This window comes from Lactuca saligna, chromosome 7 (genome assembly GCF_052625555.1).
Source record: "Lactuca saligna cultivar CGN05327 chromosome 7, ASM5262555v1, whole genome shotgun sequence".
Lineage (NCBI taxonomy): Eukaryota > Viridiplantae > Streptophyta > Magnoliopsida > Asterales > Asteraceae > Lactuca > Lactuca saligna.
Genome location: NC_136423.1, coordinates 54,224,543 through 54,247,086, shown reverse-complemented (window position 1 = coordinate 54,247,086; position 22,544 = coordinate 54,224,543). Strand labels below are relative to the sequence as shown.

The window sequence follows — 22,544 nt, the reverse complement described above, 5'->3', positions numbered from 1 at the left end:
TATTATCGACTGTGGATGGTTTGATCAACTTAGTCATTTAGGAAGAACGAATTAGTTATTCTGGAAGTCAAAACATGCAAAGTGAAACACAAGAATAATCGAATCCAATATGGTCTCAGAACTTATGAACATAAATAGAACACCTTTTATTTATCACCATATTGATTACACATTATTCATTGCATACTATTTCAAATTTATCAACTTAATATTTGAATTAAAACAATAGTTGCCCAATGCTCCAAGCATGTACACTATGTTTTCTAAACACTAGTCATGCCATACACCAAATGTGCACACTATGTTTTTCCAAACATTAGTTACGTCATACACCAAGTATGCACACTAAGGTGGTATTTGTTTTGGAAGTGGTCAAATGTCTTTTGTCTTTTTCCATGTCTGCGGAAGAAGACGTGGACTAAAAGTCTTTTTTTATGTATTCATACAAAAAGTCTTAATGCAAAAAGATTGTTTGTTTTTTAATTATAATGAACTAAAACTTAAGAGATGTTGTAATAAAGGAAATCAATTAACCATATTTTTTTCTCATAATTCACGCTGGTTTTTAATAAATTGAAAATCTAACCATTTAATAATATTTACGAACAATTTAATAGAATTATAGTATTTTGTAAAAAATATTAGATAATATGAAAAAGCAACATAAAAAAAACAAATTAGATTTTTTCTTAATAAGAATTGTATACTTACACGTTGCCACCCGATTTGCATTAATTTCCACTGTTCAACAACAAAAATGATCTTTGAAATTAATGTTGAAACAACCATAGCCCAAATGCTAAAAACTCAACATCTCATACATTACTAATCTATTAAAATTTGTATTTGACTCAAACTTTGCCAATAATAATTTCATACAATTTCAAACATATAATACTTTTTAAAACATTAGATAAACTATATATATTTCGATTCAAACTAGAAGACCGTTTACTCATTAAAGTTGATATTTTTAAAAACATAAAGGATTGTTTCGATGATTGTCTTACAATATTAAAACTAAATTCATAAAACTAACATATTTTTTAATGAAAATATTCATTTTACATTTCCCATTAACTGAACAGCAATTTGATCCCGTAGATGAACCATATATTCCTAGTCTCTTACACTTCCATGTGGTTGTACCTCATTCACGTCATCCTCTTCTTCTTCCTCATCATCATCATCATCTTGTACATTGTTGCTTTGAAGTGATATATCGACTTGATTATATTGAGCAAAATACTCATCACTTAATCCCTCTTTTTTATATAATTATGAAGGGCAAAACATGCAATGACGATGTTTCTTTGTGTAACCAATGGAAATGGCGCCATTCTCTTCAATATAGGGAAACGTGCTTTCAAGACACCAAAATCAATGACATTTCGAAGTTTTGCATGTAAGTGATTAATTTTTTCTTTGTTGGTTAATGCAAGACTTCGATGAAAATCTCCAAGCCAATACCGCACATTACGATAAGGAGCCATAAATCCTCGAGTGTGTGTATACGTAGCATCACAAAGATAATACTTATCTGTAAATATAAGGAAATAATTAATTTAAAAAAAGTAGAAATATTAAAATGAAAATGTAAACAAAACTGGCGGTGGAAATGGGAATGGTGCATCTCTGCTAAAGCTTCAGATAATATTCTTGAATCATGTGCTATCCCTTCCCAACCAGCCACGAAAAACGTAAAAATCATATTTAAGTCGCATATTGCCAATACATTTTGATAACAATCACCTTTTCCTCTTCCTCTATACAAATGTTGTTTGTCGAGAGGGACATTAGCATGTACCAAAGTTCCATCAAGTGCACCAACCGTTACTCTAAAAATCCTTCGTAACCTCCTATTATGTCCCAGAATGTTTGGATTTGGATTAAAGGAAGTTGGTACCATTATATCCTTTGCGAACACCATCATTTTATCCAATACTTCATAAAAATACTTACGAATCGTTTGTTTTGAGTGTTGAAATTTACGTTTGATGATTACATAACATTGATTGTGACCAATCATCATCAAGAACATCGCCATCTTCTCCTCAACCGATATATGTTTACTATCCTTTAACCAACTTTTTACTATAAAATGTGTGCAAAGCCGAACATAAGAATCACGTGACATACGCAAGAGCTCAATGCATTGGTTATTAGTTCCTTTTATAACTCTAATGTGAATTGATGCCCAAACGTTTTTGAGGTATTATCTCGCATTCTTTTCAAACCTCTTCTCCCAAAAAAGCGAAGATACAAATACATAACAATTAGGAGGCGCAACTTTTTATCGTAATCCATTGTGAACCTGTTAAACAATCAACACTTGTTAAATCCCAATATGCTAAAGCAAAAAACTTAAGCATTTGTATCATATTAAAAGCACACATTTTGTTTCAAATAAGCATATAATCCCAATACTAGCAATATTTGTGTCAAATAAGTACACAATCATTCAAATGATAGCAAAAAAACATAATGTCAAACATAAGTTCAAGAAACACATAATTGTTCAAAATGAAAGAAAAAACATAAGTATAAAGACTACTTAAACATCCCTAATGTGGTGCCAATCATCCTTATCCACAATTTTAAGACCCTAGGTATCGGTGGCAATGTCATCCATGACTCTCTCATATTCATGGACATTCCAAAAAGGTGAAAGGCTACCAAAAATATAGGATCCATTAGGTCTAATTCAACTAGCTTCCTTACTCTTCACCATATGTTGTAGAGCATTTTGCATATCAAGACTCAACTCATCAAGACAAACAGAGGTTTTAGAGGCTTTATCCATATCGGTCCTATCAGTAGAAGCATCACTGGTTTTAGCCCTTTTATCGGGCCTATCAGTAGAAGCATTAATGGTTTTACTCCTTTTATCAGGCCTCTCAGTAGAACCACCATCAGCTTTATCACTAGGAGCTCGAGCACCAGTGTCATTGGAAGCGTCATCATCATCATCATCATCTTCTAGGCTATTAAAAGGATTGTCATCAATCAGAAGTATTTGGACACGATGAAAAGAAGATGATGTATCTGCGGGTGTAGTTTGAGTAGAGGTCCATTTGATGCTACCACTGGCATTACTTCCATCAAACAAAGACGCACAAAGGTTGGGATAAGGCAATGGATGTGTCCTCAATGATCCTGCCTTCGGATGACCCTAAACCAGGATTAATAGTAATTATAAGTATTTTTACATCATTATTAAAATTGGATATAAACTAGAAAATTTAAATTATATAGACACACCTTCTTGAATTCTTCCCATTATGTGTTCACTAAGGGAAAGAATTTGTTTGAGCATTGTATAAATTCCCTGACTTGTTTCTCAAATATTTCCACCCTACGTATTTAGCTTTTTGTAGCACCTGATTCCTGGTACGTAAGATATATCTGAGTATTTTGTATTTTTGGCCGTGGACTCGGCAAGTTGGAGGCCCGACTCGCCGAGTAGAGACGAGACTTGGGGCGCGGTTAAGTTGGCGACTCGGCGAGTCCATATTAGGGACTCGGCGAGTCTGAGCTGTCTGATGAAACCCTAATTTCCAAGGGTTTGCACCCTATTTAAACGATCATTTGCGCCCCAACTCTGCCCCATTCACCCTCATAAGCTCTCCATACGTTCTAGCCCTTGTTCTTGTGAGTTTGAGGCCTATTAGTGTGTTTCCTTGAAGATTTTGAGAAGGAAGAGGAGTAGATCAAGAGGAAAGGAAGGAAGCCAAGCATCTCTGTGTTCTCTCAGTAATTTCTTTGAGGTATAACTCGTTATCCCTCTGTTTCTATGCTTGTTACTCCATTAAAGTCCTTCTTGAGCCCTTCCCCAAGCTTGCATGTGCAATATAATTCGTAATAAGCTGATTGGCCTCTAGATCTAGGCATGATTGAGCTCCAGGAGCTCAGATCTACTGCCTTTATGGACCCATATTGCATAAAGACCCTAGATCTACTTATTTGGTGCATTTTGAACCCTAAAACCCTCATGGGTGAATATCTACACGTAAAGTTGGAAACTTTACGTGTTATTCATGCTCTAGGAACCCAGATCTGTGGATAGCATAAGCTGAATTCAAGCAAAATCCATCATATAATGATTGCATGGTAACGACTCGGCGATTCGTTCATCTGACTTGGCGAGTCTGCTCGCGAGTCCACGAATTTGTCCCCTTTTCATTGTTTGAGAGGGAGTAGTGAGTCACGGGGTGTGACTCAGTGAGTTGGAAGCCAAACTCATCCATGGAGGAGCTCGGCGAGTCAATGCCCTGACTTGGCGAGTTCAAGGCAATCTTCTTAGATCAAGAACAGACTCGGCGAGTTGTTTATACAACTCGGCGAGTCGCAGCATAAGTGTTCATCGGATGAAGATGAACTCGCCGAGTTGTTCATACAACTCGGCGAGTAAGATGAAGGACTTGAACATCAGTTTGGAAGGAGAACTCGTCGAGTCAACGCCTAACTCGACGAGTAGAAACGGGACCCAGGTCATTCGATTGGACAGGGACTCGGCGAGTTGGGGAGCCAACTCGGCGACTCGAGTTAACTGAAAGTTGACTCTGACTTTGACTTAGGACATGATCAGGGGTAAAATGGTCATTTTACCCAAAGGATAGTTAGCAGTGATTGATTTAGTATGTTGTGGGAGTTACAGCCGGAAGATTTCCGGAGCAACGGTAGCAGTAGTAGACAGTCAGCTCCCGATCATATCAGCAACTACTGCGAGGTGAGTTACCTTCCAGTAGCGGTGGGTCTACGGCCATAATGCCGGCCCACCAGTAGGAGTTGTATGTAGATGATTGTCTCTATGATATTCATCTAAGGGATTACTACTACCTGTGTTGCATTTATGTGCTAGTGACAATAGGGGGAGATAGTCCCCAAGATATCCGGTCGGTAGGGCCGAAGGGGGTAGTCATACCCAGCCATGTTAGATAGATTCTGATATTGTGATACATGTTATGTGGTACTAGTAGAGGGGAGAAATAGTTTCCCCGGTATCCGGTTGAGAGGACCGAAGGGGAGGCCAGCACCCAGATATGCCTGACAATTTATGTATGTTATGTGATTATATGGTATGTGGTACAGTGGGGGAACTCACTAAGCTTCGTGCTTACAGTTTTCAGTTTTGGTTTCAAGTACCTCTTCAGCTAAGGGAAAGGAGCCGGCGCGGTAGCAGCATATCACACACACACTTTGGTTTTCGCAATTATGAGTTTATTCTGGGATTGACACTTTGATATTTTGGTTGTTTAAATGTTATGGATTTCAATTTGGTTTTCGATGTGAAATGGATTAATCATACAATGTTTTAATTATTAATGACCTCCAAGTAGCGATTTATAAACAAAATTTTTGTACGTGAAAATTGGGTCGTTACACTTTTAGATTATCAAAAGCATTTTTCAATTGTTTTTGTGAAGGATCCATGTCAAACTTTTCTTTTAGAGCTTTCCCTAAAATAACCCAAGACTCCTTGTGCATGCTACCTCCTTTTCTACCAATTCTGTTGACCTCTTCGATACACGTATCTAATAAATATTTTACTTGATCGTTCGACCATTGTAGTTTGTCTCCCATTTAGACAAGCTATATATCATAATTTTATAACTTAAGTCCATGAAAGAACCGACTTAAAAAACTAAAAATAAAAAACTTCATGATTCATATCTATTGATTACAACATGTTAGACAAACAACATAAAATAGAAACATTTGATTCAAATGAATCTAAAGCTGATGACAAATAACATGATGTTGATCAAGAAATATAATTAAATAAAAGCACTACACTGGAAGCATGTAACAAAATCAACAACATTGACAATGCATGCTTTGATGACATCAAATATACTCATTTTCAAGCATAGAGTACAACATTCTAATGCAGTCAAGTCTCATTGTTATGGGAATTGATGTTATTCTGATCGGAATATCATTCATATATTAAAAGGTACTCTACTTATGTCAAATATGTATACTAATTTTCAATCTTAAAAATATATGGTCTGCCTATGAAATTCAACACCAAGTTCATATCCCTCCCATTATTGTAATCAGAAATCAAATGGGTTTTCATAGATTCTCAAAATTCTTAACAAGTAATCCCATATTGATTTTGAGATTGAGTTTAAAACATAAAGGAAGGAAAACTGGAAGTTATTTGAGAAATCAAATAACATTGACATTTTTAATTGACAGAATGGTGATGAGATTTCACTATTAATGGAGTCTAAAGTGATAATACAAGTTGAGAAGAGGCAAGAAAAGAAAAACGAGACAGGAGACAGAAGAGTCACATAACAGAAGAGCCAAGAACAACCAAAAATAGAAGGATAAAGAAGAGTTGGAACGATACTTGATGAGCCGACGATGGGGATGACGACAACATGGAACGGGGGAGGTAGAGCGAGACCAACGTCCGCTGGAGGTATTGGCTGCTGTGGAGAGATCGCAGGTGTGAGAAGATGCAGTCGTGAAAGGGGGAAGATCGAATGGGGGCGATGGAGGTGACAAATGTATTCCATGGTTAGAAGGGGTATTATTAGGTCTTTTTGGATAAGTGATGAAAAAGACTTTTCGGGCTATTTTGTCTTCCAGAAAACAAACAGTCTATTTGACAAATGTCTACTCGCCCGCAGATGAAAGAGCCCAAAAAGAATTTTTTTCAAAAAAACAAACAAACCCTAAGTTTGTCTATGATCTTTACTTTGTGAAATAGTTCGATTGAACATAGATCCAATGATTCTCATTTCACAAACCCAAATCCTTACCGCAAATGCAAGAATTCCAAATTCCTGCCATTTACCGAAATTTGTTAGATTTTAAATATATATGCATTGATCCTCTTGCACAAAGTCACAAAGACTTGTCAACAGACATTACAGAGTATTCCAATGGAGATCAACTCCATGGAAATGAAGTCTCATATTCAAAGTGCATTGCTTTGAACATCCTTCTTGCATTAAGTTTTTTTTCTAATCTTACACAAATTGAATAACTTCCACCTACGGAGACATCTCCATATTCCCATTTTGACTATCACTTTTGAACAATAGTCGCCATTTTTCATAATATGTCAATATGGTCCTCTCCAAAAATTTACACCATACTTCCAACTGTCCCTGAGCAACCAATCATTGGTAAACCTTAGATTGTCTTCGACAATTGCTTAATCACTTTAGTCATATCCAATTCTAGTAACTTTTCCCTCTTAATGCCATAGGCATTTGGAAGAATTTAGAACAGATGAATATTATAGCACATGCAGTCGATCCTATATCTGAAGCATATGGGAGACGATTCAAGATGTCTCACATAAAGACATGATACCAGACCAGTCTTTTGCTATAATATTTCTATTTCTATTTGCCATGTTCTCATAATTCAGATTATGAAAAGGGATGTCGTAATCATAATCGAATTTTAGAACACAAATAATGTTTCCCATATATAGAATTTCCTTATGTTGAAGCATTCCAACATAAGATTCAAATATACTCTTGACTAAATTTGATTAAAATCTCACGATCTAAGCTTTTAGATTTGAAATGAAGTATAATTTTTTCTCCCTTAATTATAGCAAAACAACTTTTCCCAATTGAAACTTTTTGTTTTCTATAATTAAAATCGCTAACTTACAACACTTTATCATAATTATCATGCTCCCACTAACATGAGAATTATCAACATAACACTTATGCTCCCACTAGCTTTGACATGTACTCACAAATCAGCTGGACTTCTAGAAATCAATACTTTATTGACTTTCTTACCAAAGTTCAGACTTCTGATACGAGATGCTTTGATAAATTTTTTTATCAAAATCATACACATTTCCTTAGATAGCACACATGTGTCTAAACAATTTCAGAATTATGAAAAAGGGATGTTGTAATCATAGTCTCATTTTTTTAGACCTTTTCCATTCATCACAAGTCCATGTTAGTGTGTCGGTTAACCACACACGCTCCACTAATGACTTTGAGAATGCAAATATCACAATTACTATCTACTTAAAATAACTTAGTGAAAACGTTTCCTCACCATCATTTTCATAAATCGGAAAGAAACCTTATTACATTTGGATTTCATGGTGTATGCGTTCCTATCCATGTGAATTTGTCAAAACCATAATCACAAGACACGGTTAATGACAAATCCAAACTCCTATGGACTGAGTATAAAAAACATTTCACTGACCTATCGAAGACATAGCTTATGGTTTCCAAAACTTTTAATGACGCTTTAAAAGAAGAACTCTTCATTTTCCATAACTTGAGGATAAGTTATGGAGTTCATAAAAACCATTAAGATCAAATTACCAATTATCACAACAATCAAGTAATTTTTCTGTAAAAAAGATCAAACTCATAAGTGAAGATAATTTATATCAACAATTTTCAAGAACTTAGCTAATCACATAAACTAAAACAAGTCTTGAAACTTTGACAAATATCATTTATTTGGATGAGAATAAACATTATCATAACATCAAAATCAATTTTTATGAACAAAAACACTTTGTGGTAATGATTCTAATCCAAAACAGGCCAAAAAAACTAAAAAAAAAAAATCACTGAATAGTCACAACCTTGTGGTAAATTTTACCACCTCGTGGTGAACTGGCAGATTCCAAAAAAAATGATTTTTATTGCAAATAGCATCAAGTATAATTGAAAACAAGTCTAGGCTCTAATACCACTGAAGGGTTTTGAGCATTCTAACACTCCTATGGTGTACATGCAACCCTATAAACCTTGGATCTATGTTTTCTCAATTATACATGAAAATATTCAATATTCCAAGGTTTATCCTAAATAGCATATTATGAAGCAACTATACTACAAAAGTCTAGTTAGAAGACATACATTTTGATGTGGCTTGAAGTCTTGAACTTTAAGAGCTTAGCCCTAATAGTGTGGAAGCCTCAAGTGGAATCACAAATCACCAAAAACTCCTTGGAAAACTTGAGAGAATAGTAAGCACACTAGAAATTGGCCCACTCTTGTTTGCTCGCACGACTTAGCGGCGCAGCTTGTTTCCCGATTGCCATCTCACTCGTTGTACGATGATAATTAAAATTTTACGGTAGTGATGAAAAAATAAAATAAAATTTCTTTTTTCAATAAAATTTTGTCACAACTATGAATTTTGTTGCCTTGTAACAACAACAATGATACCAACTATAAACCAACAATGTGAAAGCATGCATGATGCTTGTTTAATAACAACAGAACTTCAATCAAACACTTCATACAAGCACTGTAAATAGTCAACAAAGAATTGAAAACCCTAAAAATCCCGGTTTAAGTCCATTTTGGACTAGGATTTCCATATTGGGCCTAATAGGCCAATAAGCTTCCAATTTGACTATTTTGGGCTTAGAACTCTTAAATGGGATCTAATTGGACCCATATACATGAAACATAATATTTTGGGTCTTATAAGCCTAAAATGAACTAATTTATCCCTAATGGACCTTATTGGGCCACAACTAACCTAATTAGCCCTAATGGGCCATAAAACTCATTCTAGATTTATTTTGGGCCGTAAACCCTCATGGGAGCCCAATGGGCCGAAAATTTTCCTCATTCGCTACATGTTTTTCCAACAATGCAAGAATGGGCTCAAATTATTACATAACTCCTTTCAATAAGCCCATTCTCGGCCCAACCACAAAACATGAGGAAGGAAGAGCTGACTTTTGCTTGCCACCTTATTTTTATTTTTTGGATAACTAGGCATTACACTTCAAACATCCAAGCTCTCTCTCATATTTCCATGTAACCTCATCTCTCTTCTTCTTCTTGATTCTCGGCCGAGAGGAGACACACACACACCCACAAAATTCATTTAAACTCTTTCCAAATCCTCTCAAGAACACTTGCACTCATTCTTCAAAAATTTCGAGATTTAGAGCTTTTCAAGGAGATTCTTCTACAAAAACCAACATTTAAGGTAAGTTGGTGTTTAAATACATGATCTAACTACTTCATTTCATCAAAAATATCCTCCTCATTCTATTCAAACTCATGATCACTATCTTAGAAAACTCTAAGTTCAAGATCTTCCAAGAAGGCTTGCTAGGACCAAATTTTCTTCCATTCTTCTTCAAAAACCGAACCTACAACTCAAGGTGAGTTCATACCCTTCTCTTTTTCGGTTTTTACAAGTTTTATGGGGGAGAATACAAGCAAAATGTGTAGATCTATGTGTATGTGTGTGCTATGTATGATTCTATGCATGTATGTGTGATTTTATATGTTTTTGTGGTGAATATGTAACCAAAAGGGAAGAAATATCGATATCTATGCCATAAGAAGGAAAAAAAACATGATCTAAGTTATATTATACTAAACAAGTCAAGAATATTAACTTATAAGATTGTGATAAACATATTTCAACATAAAACCCATTTTTGGGCTTAAATTGTCAAATAAACAAAAGTGGGGTAAAAAATTGTCATTTACAGTTTTCTTAAGGGTCAAAGGAGTCAAAACAGTTACAAAAGATGTTTTTATGAATTTTATGCACTTCAAAGGACTTAAAATGTAAATATTAGCTTAATGGACTAATTTTTGGGCCTTTCGGCCCAACAAGCCCAAAGTTGCGAAAATCATGAAATTAAAAGGGCTGAAATGGTGATTTCTTCAAAACAGGGGATAAAGAGTTAAATAAAACTATTTCAAGGGTTACAAATGTCTTTCTTTTCCAAAAAGGATAAAAAATGTAAAGTTTTTGGATTTTGGGTCAAATTTGTAAAAGTTGCATAAAGTTTGGATTTTAGCCGTAAAATATTTTTCTGGAAGGGCTGAAATTGCCAAAGAATAAGTTTTGGAGCTAAAAATATCATTTGAACAAGTTTATGACTCCAAAGTGTCCAGAAAAGAGTTTAAGGGCAAAAATGTCTTTTTTTATATAAGGGACTAAAATTGTCGTTTTTATTAAAGAATGACGGAAAAAGATCAAACCAATATTCTTATGTCAATTATTTTATTTCTAGAATATTGAGTCAAAAATGCTAAACTACGATGTACAAAAATCGAAAGATGAATACATGCATACCTCCAAGTATCGTTATAAACGAATCGATCGGTCTCGAGTCGATACAAAAATAACAAATCGTTCAATCAAACCCTCCAACAATGATACATTGCTTAAGACAAGTAAACATTCCAAAACCTTGGGGTTAAAGGCTTCAATCATGCTTGTTGAACCTTTGAAATCCATTAACATGCTCTTTGGGCACAAGGGAGAACGACAATGTGGTATTGGGCCTTCTATGACCCAATTTCATATTGAAAGGACCCTCAATGGTTTTTAAGTGCTATCGGGCCTTAGTGGCCCATTGACATAGCTAGTAAGGTCAAAGTAATCAAATGTGAGATGGACCAACGTGTCCTTCGCACACCCAACAGCCTAAAATAACTCACGGAAGTAGCGGGACTTTGTACTTCTCTTCTCCTCGTTTGCTAGGCTTATGAGTACTCAAAGTAAACAGATTCAGGTTGTTAATCAAAAGTAATAAAGGTTGTTTGGATTTAAGTGAGTAATAACGGACGACGCCTTTAAGGATCGTTCGTAGTCTGTAGTTATAACTAGTCATTATCATGCACGATTATAACGACTCACAATCATTAATTAATCCAAAACCATCCGAGTAATCAAGGAAGAGTAATCAAAATCATTCATTGTGACGGTATAACAATTTGAGAAACTACTGTATTTTATGTATTTGGAAAGGGAAAATGGCTTAGCAAGGTAATTAACTTTTTCGTATATTCACATCTGGGTAACTATCTTTTTTTGTATACATCTAGGTAACAAACTTGTTGGAAGTGTTCACATATAACCATTATGACCTGCTGTAGCAGGTTACATCCTAGATGTGAACACTTTCAACAAGTTCGTTACCTAGATGTGTACAAAAAAATAGTTACCCAAATATGAACAAAACGAAAAGTAAGAGTAAATTACACAAATGGTCCCTATGGTTTGGGGGAATTTGTGTTTTTCGTCCCTAATTTATTTATTTTTTAACTCGGATTGTCCTTACTGTTTATTTTTGTTGCGCGTTTGGTCACTGTCTTATTTAAAAAAACTATTGTGCCCTTATTAATTTTATTTTTTAATTAACTTTCTTATTTAAGTATTTATATTTTTATATATTAAAAAAATTAATAGACCCCACATATTTGTATCTCCTCACCATCCCATTTCCCATCATTCTCAACTGCTATTTATTTTTCATCTCTAGTGATATCGACATCTTCACCATCACTTTTTTTTTTCGTTCTTTTACCTCCGCCGAATCAATACCACAACCCACTAAAGATGAAGAGATAGTAGAAGGACCAAAAAAAAAGACGGTGAAGATGTCGATATTACTAAATATGGAAAATAAATAGAAGTTGAGGAAATAAGAGATGCGATGGTGAGGAGATACAAATATATGAGGTCTATTAACTTTTTTAAATATATAAAAAATAAATACATAAATAAGAAAGTTAATTAAAAAATAAATTAATAAGGGCATAATAGTCTTTTTAGATAAGATAAGACCAAACGTGCAACAAAAATAAAGTGTAGGAACCATTCAAGTTAAAAAAATAAGTTAAGGACCAAAAACACAAATTTCCACAAACCACAAGGACCATTCGTGTAATTTACTCTTACTTTTCGTTTTGTTCATATTTAGGTAACTTTTTTTTTACACATCTAGGTAACGAACTTGTTGAAAGTGTTCATATCAGGATGTAACCTGCTATAGCAGGTCATAATGGTCATATGTGAACACTTCCAACAAGTTTGTTATCTAGATGTGTACAAAAAAAAGATAGTTACCCAGATGTGAACATATAGAAAAGTTAATTACCTTAGTAAGTCATTTTCCCATTTGGAAAACATTGGGTTTTCCGGGAAGTTCAACGTTTTCACTTGTATGTTTAATACTAAGTTCTTCAATTATACATGTTTTGAAATCATCATGCATATTGTACGGATCTTCACACCTTTTCACAAACAATGGTCTTTTCAGAAAATATCGGATTTTCTGGGTTGTTCTCGTTCAAACTACACAAAACATTTTCATATCAAACATACTTATGAACTCACCAACATTCCATATGTTGACCGTTTTTCAAAATAATTTGTATTCTCAGGTAACAGGTAAGCTGAGGAATAAGTACCAAGTGTGTTAGTGTGTTTTGCTTTTGAAAACTATCAAACAATTTATGTATGGATTTGTAATGTTAAAACAATGTACTTGATGTGAACAATGTCGGTTGTAATATATTGATGCATGGTGATGTTTATGTTATGATTCATGTATATTCATTGTGATGATATTCAATTTAAGTCACACGAGCCCTCGGATGTTTCCGTCATCTGGTTCGGGGGTGTGACAAATTTATAGGTAAACAATGTAAAAAAAGAAAATTAAATTTAAGGGGTAGAAATAAAGAATGAAATAAACAATGACACATTAAGATTTACAAAACAATTCAAGTAAAATAATTATTGTATTTATTTTTGACAAAACTGTAAGATTGGTCCCTGTGGTATTCAAAAAAAACTTTGGATGGGGTTTAAAAACTTTTTTATTTGCATAGAATGTCCAAAATCAAGTTTTTTTTTTTTTTTTTTTTTTTTCGTGTTTTTGGTCCAAAAAAATTTGAAAAGACGGTTATGCTCTTTTACTTTTTTTGTATTTTTTTTCTAATTTTTCAAATACTAATTTAATTTAAAAATAAAAAGAAAAGAAAATAATTCTCACTCTCTCTCTCTCTCTCTCTCCCTCTCTCTCCACCGTATACCCACATTCTTTTTCTTTTCACCCAATAACACTTCATCTTCTTCATCTCTTTTTTCTTAATCAAAATTCCATATCCACACATCTAGTCCAGACACATGACACATACAAGCAATCATGAACATACATATCAAAATACACCGAAACACATCATCGAAATCGAACTCTACAAGTTTGATCCATGGGAGCTTCCAGGTGACTAGAAATGTAACAACATGGATTCCTATTTACTAAGTAATCTCTCATGTCCTTTTCTTCTTACATCATTCAATTCCCCCATCTTTCAACTTTGAAGCCAAATTATTTGATTCCTGTTTTGAATAGATCTTCAGTCGATCGAGTAACTGCAATGAAATTGGATCTCTATGTTTGAATCAAAAAGGGGTTCAAATTGGATCCCTATGTTTGAATCGGAAAAGGGGTTTGTTGATTGTCAACAACTTCATTATCCACCACATGAACCTCATACTCCACCAGTTCATCTTGTTTATCCACCACTTTTGATGCAGGGGGGGTGAACCACTGTTCTCGGAGTGTAAAGGAAGAGAGTCGCTTCGTCGTCGGAATCATCATCTGAATCGTTATCGAATTGAAGATAAGACGAATTGGAATTTGAATGTGAATGACGTTGTGCAACTACAAGCGGTGAGGTAACAGCTGTAACCAGAATTCCAAATGAATATCCTTTCTTTTGATCGGGAAGGTTGAGCACCAGAGATGAAAGGTCACCGCCACCGCTTGCAGCGATGTGGTGTACTACAGATCAAAAAATTGTGAAGCGAATCGCTTGTAAATTTTAGGGAATTAAAGTAAATGGGCTTCAAAGAGAGCAAAATGAATTTAGGGATTTGAAGAGTGATATAAGGAATCTCTAAGTAATACTCAGGAGTATATCGTCTGTTTAGAGAGAGAGAGAGAGAGAGAGAGAGAGAGAGAGAGAGAGAGAGAGAGAGAGAGAGAGAGAGAGAGAGAGAGAGAGAGCAACGGGGTGTAGTGGGCCCTTTTCTCTTTTTCTTTTATTTTTATTAACATGCCATTAAAACAAAAATAAAAAAGAAGAAAATAAATTAAAAAGATAAAAATGTAATTTCAAGTTTACCATGGACTAAAAAAATGAAAAAAAAAATGATTTTAAACATTTTTTATTTAGAAAAGTTTCTGGATCTTATTCAAAGTTTTTTGAATACTAAGTCTTACAGTTTTATCTTTATTTTTTCATAATAACATCGATCCTGATCAATAATGAAAATTTATATAATTTTGGTAAACACATTTAAAAAAAATATATATATCTGTTACAAAGCAGGTAATTATTTTAAGATAAATGACAAATTAAAGTAGACCAAAGATCCAATTGGAAACCCAAATCGTGGCCTTAATATAACTTTATAGACTATATAGTAACCGGATGAAAGTTAGGGATTTCTGCTTTACGGCTCAAAGAATGAGGCTGTGAGAGGAAGAAGGGTTTCTGAGGGCGGTTGCCGCCTCTCGACGCCGATGATTACCATTGTCATTCTTTAAAGCTCCAACAACCCTCTGGTACAGCTTTTGCTAATATATATAGATATAGAGAAATTAATTATCCTCCTATCTTTTCTTCATATTATACTCCTTCCGTCCAAAATTATTGTCCACAAATATGAGGCTATGATGATTAAACGTGATCTGAGTCAAAATCGGGACATGATTTGAGATTATCCGCAGCTTGGCTGGGCATATAATTGGAGGACGGCAATTGTTAGAATGCAACCTCTGTAATTGCATCCATGGCGGTTTAATCTTCTTCTTCCGATGGTAATGCAGATCTGAGCCTCGTATATTCTTCTTAGACATACACACACTTCAAACTTTGTGAAAAAGGTTGTTGATTCACTGCGTATAATTTTATTAATTCGGTTTTTTTTTTGTTGTATTTTTTAATGAATCTGTGTTCTTCCGGAAATTATCTTTCATTTTTTTATAGTTTGTGTCTAATACTTATACGATCGCTTTTTTCCTCGATTTTAACTGTTTTATGTCAAGACTGTTTTTTGATTTTTTTAATTATCTTATTTGATTTCATTACAAGTCACATATGAACTTTTGTTTGATTTCTGATCACTAAATCACTGATAATTTCATTTGCTTTTATTATTACGAAAATTGTCAAAGAAATTTAAAGAAATTCAATCAAAGAAATTTGAAATGAACTCGAAGAATTCAATTTCGTGTCTCCGTTGGTTAGGTATGTAATTTTGTCGATAGGGTTTGGAATTTGAATTTCAATAATCATACTAAAAAATTGTTTGTGTTAATTTTTTGTTTAATATTTATATACATACGGACATTGACTTTTTAATCCTTTTTGTAACTAATACTTAAAAAAAAAGTTAATTATAATAAAGTTGTATGCATGAAATAAAAATTGAATACATAAATATCATATCAATAATATGATTGATATTCGGAATCAACAAATATACAACTAACTTATTTATAAGAGAAATTAAATATCTTTTTATTTTTTGTTCCTACATATTCTTCTTTCCAGTAAGATGGTGACATGTGTAATATTTAATGTTTATTTAATTAAATTTAATGATATTTTACGATAGTAATATGACATATGTGATCATTTAAATGGATAGGATGATATTGATAGGAATTAAATGTAGCGCTGTTGAAAATATGTTAAGGTTTCTTAAGCAAATGTGTATGGTTGAGTTGCAAACTTGTCTAAAATATCAACTAATCATTTTTCCCAAATGTTGAAACCGATATATCATGGCTTAATTGTTAACATTATGGACAATAATATGAAATAAAATGACAACTTGTTCATTGATATCCATACTTTACTTGCCATTAATCCTCCTACGTGTTTTAAGCAAGAGACATATTGCCAAGCATGAAGCATCCACCTAAGTCTCCCAATCATAGAAAGGGGAAATGTGGGGAATTAAACAAAAGAATGAGCATCTTATTTTTAGTTGTTGCAAAGAATATGATAATTCTCATTATCATGTTCCACCATACCAAGATTAATGTCATTCTTTTTGGCATACGTTTGCATACTCTTAAACGAAATCGTGCTATTTTCTGTCCAATTGTAATATCAAACCACAACTATATGTTATCATCAATCAACAAATTAAGCATAATGAAGCAATAACAAAATGATTATGTAGTAAATCGTGTTATGAAAATTGAGATGTTGCAACACACTACAACATGCTATATTCAAGTTCCCTTGATATTTTCTGTCTTTAAACTAAAAGCTCGTTTATTTTTACACGCATGGGTCTAATCTACATTTTTTATTTTTTAAACTTACAAAGTGAGTTACAAACAAATTAAAACCCATGGGGATGTTGTTTAGTAGTCAAGAAAGCTTTTAGGCTCAAGTTCTTCTCTTCAACATATTTGTATGCAACTCTCCTTTCATGCCCTATCCACAACATTAAAGCAACATTTTATTGATACACCCATTTAATCATGTGCTGCCCAACAAACAAAACTTTTTGTTGTTATTTTTGATGTTTGTTACACAACACATGATTCAACACATGATTGAACTGGACAAACTTTCTAAGTTTATTTTTGAAAGTGATGATGAGGGTAATAACGTTTTTTGACAAAAACAAATCTTTATCCCATCTTTTTGGAAGGGACAAAAATATGTACTTGGTAATATCCACTCGAACTCTAGCTCAAGCAACATAGCGACACTATCCAACTGTATAGCCACTGAAAATTGGAAATAAAATATGGCATACAAGTTTTAAATTTTAATGATTACTTCTCCAAACAATATTGTATCTTTATGAAGTATGAACTTAGTTATTAATGTTCATTTTTATACTAGGTAGGGGAAAAAACTGTCAGTTTTAATTAAAGGGACAAAAAGGAAAATATTTTTTAAGGGACGAAAAACTTTAAATTTGAAGGAAGGAACAAAATCCACAACTTTCAATAAACAATAAACAACTCGGACGAAAATTGTATTTTACTCTTATTTTATGTTATAATTTGGTTTTTTATTTTGGGTTAATTATATAGACATTGGATTTTTTTTGGATCAAATTTCAACTTTGTTTTTATTTATTTTTTTAAAAACCTTTTAATTTTTTCATTTTTATTCCCCTCATAGTTTTATATTTTCCTACTTGGTTTTTATTTATTTATTTATTTATTTTTTCGAGTTAGACCTTACATCTTTTCATTTTTTTGGATTGAACCTTAACTTTTTTTTTCTAAAATAACCTTTACATCTTTGTATAAAACTAGAAGATTACCAATAAACATCCTAAAAAGTAAAAAGGTCAAACCAAAAAAATAAAACAATGTAGTATAAGGAAAATTTCCGAAAAAAATAAAGTAAATGTTTAATCTGGAAAAAAAAACCCCAAATATATAGGGTCTTTTATGTAATTTTCCTTTTTATTTTAGGTTATAAGCTTTCTTCTTTAGGCATATGCAACCTATAACACCAATAATTTGTACTACACCAAAATTGACATATGAAAGTTTGACATAATTTTGATGTAAATTAATAGTATCACTAAATTTGATTTTATATTCATGATCTTTGTACACCAAAATGATGCAAACAATGGTGTTCGGTCAAGCAAAGTGGTGCAGAAAATGATATTAGTTTAGTGTTGGGTTTGAGATGCCTTTATAAAATGTTGTTAACTTAGTTTATAAAATCAATAATTAATTTTTTTTAATATAACTGGATAAATTCTATTTTGTCAAAATTATAAAGATCAAATGGGTTATGAAATTATATATCTCAAAAACTGTCATCTCAGATTCATCCATTGCCAAATGATCTCCTGTGAAAAGCACCTTTAAGGGCTTGTAAAGCAAGCAAACTAACCCTACCCATATAAATTATCAACTGTTTATAAAACAGATTATTTGGTTGTGCGTTCTAAATGTGACTATATAATACAAAATAATTATAATTGGTTGTAATAATCAAATAATCGATTGTCTACTCACTTATGTGTGTCCTGATGTGTGTATAAGTTGAATGTCATCATTACTCCATGGCTCACATCCATCGAGCTTCATCTTAACATCTTTTATCAAGACATTTACCTTAAATGCATCAAAAATTATAAATTTAGCACTGTTTTAATGAAAACAAACATATCAATACTTATCTATCAAAAAGTTAACACCTTGATATATATATATATATATATATATATATATATATATATATATATATATATATATATATATATATATATATATATATATGTTTCTGCAAAAAAAAAAAAAAAAAAGGTTATTCTTCAGACAACTCTTAAGTTGGCCCACATTGTATTGATGTAAATCAGACATACAATGGCCCACTAGGTAGCTGACAAAAGACAAGACATAAAATAGAAAAATATCATACTTCTTTGGAGTGGAGAATTCTTTTACAACCTAATCGCTCCGACCACTTCTTGTGATCTGCCACATCATCCCTAATTTTAATAAGAAAAGACAATAAATAACTTATGTAATATTACAATTATCGAATGTTGCTTGAGCTCATCATCATTATACTTGTGAGTGAGAAACATGTCCTGAGCTCCACCCATTTTCTCAATGTTGCCAGCCAGACTTTCTGTGTACCTATAACCACAAAATATTAAAAAAAAAAACCTTGAGCAAATATTGCATGGAAATAAATATTCTTTATTTCCATAATCTCTATGAACTTTTATTTATAATGTTGTGTGTGTTACATGGGATAGGGTTGGACAAGCTTTCAAATGCTATTCTTAGAAGGATGAGGGTATTCATGTCTTTTTCCCTAAAGGATAAAAAATTGTAATTTTTGTATCATGTGAATTATAAGAAGTTAATGGTTAGAAATAGAATACAATACATGTCGATAAGAATGTTCCTTTCCTGGTGAACAATGAAATAGGATGTTGCTCCATATGTTTTATCAGAGTGATAACCACAATGATACACCACTTGAAGATGAACATTTTGTAGCATTAAGTCCTTTGCACTCATAAATTATTCAACTTATAACACATGTTTGGGCTACAACATTTCTCTTTTATAACATCATAAATTTTACCAGAAATTCAAGAATTACACAAAATGACAAAAATACCCTTTTGGTTTAAGCTCTTTTATTATGACATTATTTAATTTCTAACACATACACATGTATATTTTATACTATTAATATATCTTAGATTATAATTTACGAAAAACAAAACGAGTGTCACAACACTGCTATAACTTAAAGTACATTGCTATGTCGCGGCGTGAGTATGTTAATGTCGCGACACGATGAGGAGTCGTTACAATAAGGGACATATGGTGTGAGAATAGACACATGGCGAGGTAATGAGCTACATAGCTGATTTTGAGGTGCCACACATGGTTGCGGCCTGATTATGTTAATGTCGTGACTCGGATTTACGTAATCTATCTTGTATAAATAGTTGAAACAGTGCTTCGGCTGGTTTCTTTGGCTGAACAAAATTAGAATTGTTGAACAACATTTATAGCGTTGAGACAGAGGCCGTGAGGTCGATTAGTGACGGTACGACTTTTATACGAGCTAATGTATCCTCTTGATTTGTTGATACGTAATTATACTTACATAGCATATTGTAAAGGGTTGTTAGACCCTAAGTATGTTATAATAGTTATGGTATGGTGTTGTTACAACTTAGTGACTGATTTTTAATTGATGAATTTATAGTGAACATCTTAATCTGTCAGTTAAGGATTGTAAACCCTAATTTATCAGAATTGTCGATTAGGCTAATGGCTTATGGGGTCAAGTCATCTAGCAGTTATATATGGGAACTTGACTAGTTTGGTAATGAATGGTTATCGAGTTTAGTTGGGAATCAGGTAACTGATCATTGTGGTTGATAATGGTGAGTTTAGGTCGGTTCTAATGTGTGACATCCCTAAAATCACGGTCAAAAAAGACCGATTTCATTTATGTTTTTTAAAATAATTTCAGAGTAAATCCTTTTGATTTAAAAGTGTTGCGGAATTTGTTCCCAAAACAAAACATGATAAAATAATATTTATCAAAGCATTTCATCAAGAGATGCATTTTCATTATATAATTAAAACTCGGGGTGTCATGTTCCGATACAGACCATAAAGCATAAACGATAACATTACAAGTCATTCAACAAATATATACATATACAGACTTGTAAACAAAACAACTCGATGATTCATCCATCTTACGCCCTTGCGCCACTTCATATAATACAAATAAAACTGAGTGGGTCAGACTTGGGAGCCTGGCGAGCATATAGGGTTTTCAACCCACAATAAATAAATTATATTTAATTTCACCAACCAATCACTATCCTGATTACCCATTCCCGTTATCCTCACTTTACGTCCCTAAAACAACATCTATCTCAAGGGACCTAATCTAGGATTTTCATCGGGACGGACATTACTGCTAAGGGGTTTCCTCAACAGTAGATATCCTAAATGCAACCATGAGGGGATAGAGTACTCCGGTGAACACATCGTTCACAACACCTACAGGTTATGAACCTACTAGCGTTCCACGAGATTGTCTAGAAGGAGTCTGTGGTCGTTATCCATACTCCGCTGAATAACTAGGTCAACAACAACAACATCGAGACCTCTCATCTGTTTATTATACACCAACTATCTACCCATGTTCTACCCAACATATTAGTAGATAAAAATATATATTTTTATACATAGTTTAAAACCTGTATAGCATTTTCATCAAATACATATTTCACATAACAAATGAGGCATACCCACATAACACGTATTTCATAGAAAACAAATCAGATCTATGAGATTAAAGAGAGTGAATATACATTCACGTACATAACAACAAAATTATACACATAACACGTATTTCGTATAAAATACTTCATAATTATGTGTTAGAAGAAAGTAACTACACACTCACTTGATCAGAAGATGATCGGACAGCACTACGACTCGTAGAAGTAGTATTCTTCGGTAGATCTGGAAGATCTTCACAAAAATCGAACTTCTCGCGGTCAGAGCTTCGGCTCGGAAACGACACTTCTCGGGATCTTCGGGATCTTGGGACTTGCTTCGGGACTCGGGAATGATACCGGGGCTTCGGGGGTAAAAACGTAGAGCTTCGGCACTAAACGGAGGAGAAATGAGCAACTATGCCTGGACCCCTCGCATCCTATTTATAAGAGGCTAGAACCTCCTCGTACGCGGGGCGTACATAGCTCCGAAGTTGTCAATGCATGCGTCATCCGAAGTGTCGACATTTCTTGCTGTACGCGGGGCGTACTCCGGATGAGTCCGGTGACTCGTCTCCGGATAAGGCCGGATTTAATAATTAAATTAAATTATTAATTATTTAATAAACTTCGAAAATTCATATCTCCTTCATACGAACTCCGTTTTCGATGTTATTTATATCCACGCGAAGGTGAGACTACGCTCTACAACTTTCGTTTAGACTCCATCGGCTAATTTTGAATTTATTTTATTATTTATTTTTAATAGGCCGGGAGAGAAAATTTCGTTATAAATTCATAACTTCTTCGTTTGACGTCCGTTCTCGCCTAACTTTTTATCGCTTTGATACTAACAACGAGATCTTCGATTCTCGTTTAGATCACTAACGCTAAATATCGCTCTAACGTAAATTTCATTTTTTACGTTATTCAGCGATGCCGGTTTTATCGCGAAACTTCGACAGGTCATAACTTCTTCATTATAA

General features: G+C 33.4%; 1 protein-coding gene and 1 long non-coding RNA gene across 2 annotated transcripts; one reads left to right on the top strand and one right to left on the bottom strand.

The window, feature by feature from the left end:
- Positions 1 to 1,119: 1,119 nt before the first annotated feature.
- On the bottom strand, positions 1,120 to 2,047 carry LOC145006956 (uncharacterized). The gene is made up of 3 exons (XM_078965969.1): positions 1,603 to 2,047; positions 1,323 to 1,540; positions 1,120 to 1,263 (listed from the first exon to the last, which is right to left on the bottom strand). Exons 1-3 carry the CDS (start codon positions 2,045 to 2,047, stop codon positions 1,120 to 1,122), a joined length of 807 nt encoding a protein of 268 aa, XP_078822095.1.
- Positions 2,048 to 15,185: 13,138 nt separating this feature from the next.
- LOC145005553 (uncharacterized) lies at positions 15,186 to 15,880 on the top strand. Its single transcript, XR_013662611.1, has 2 exons — positions 15,186 to 15,358; positions 15,524 to 15,880. It is a non-coding gene; the product is annotated as an uncharacterized LOC145005553 (long non-coding RNA).
- The last annotated feature ends 6,664 nt before the right edge of the window (positions 15,881 to 22,544 follow it).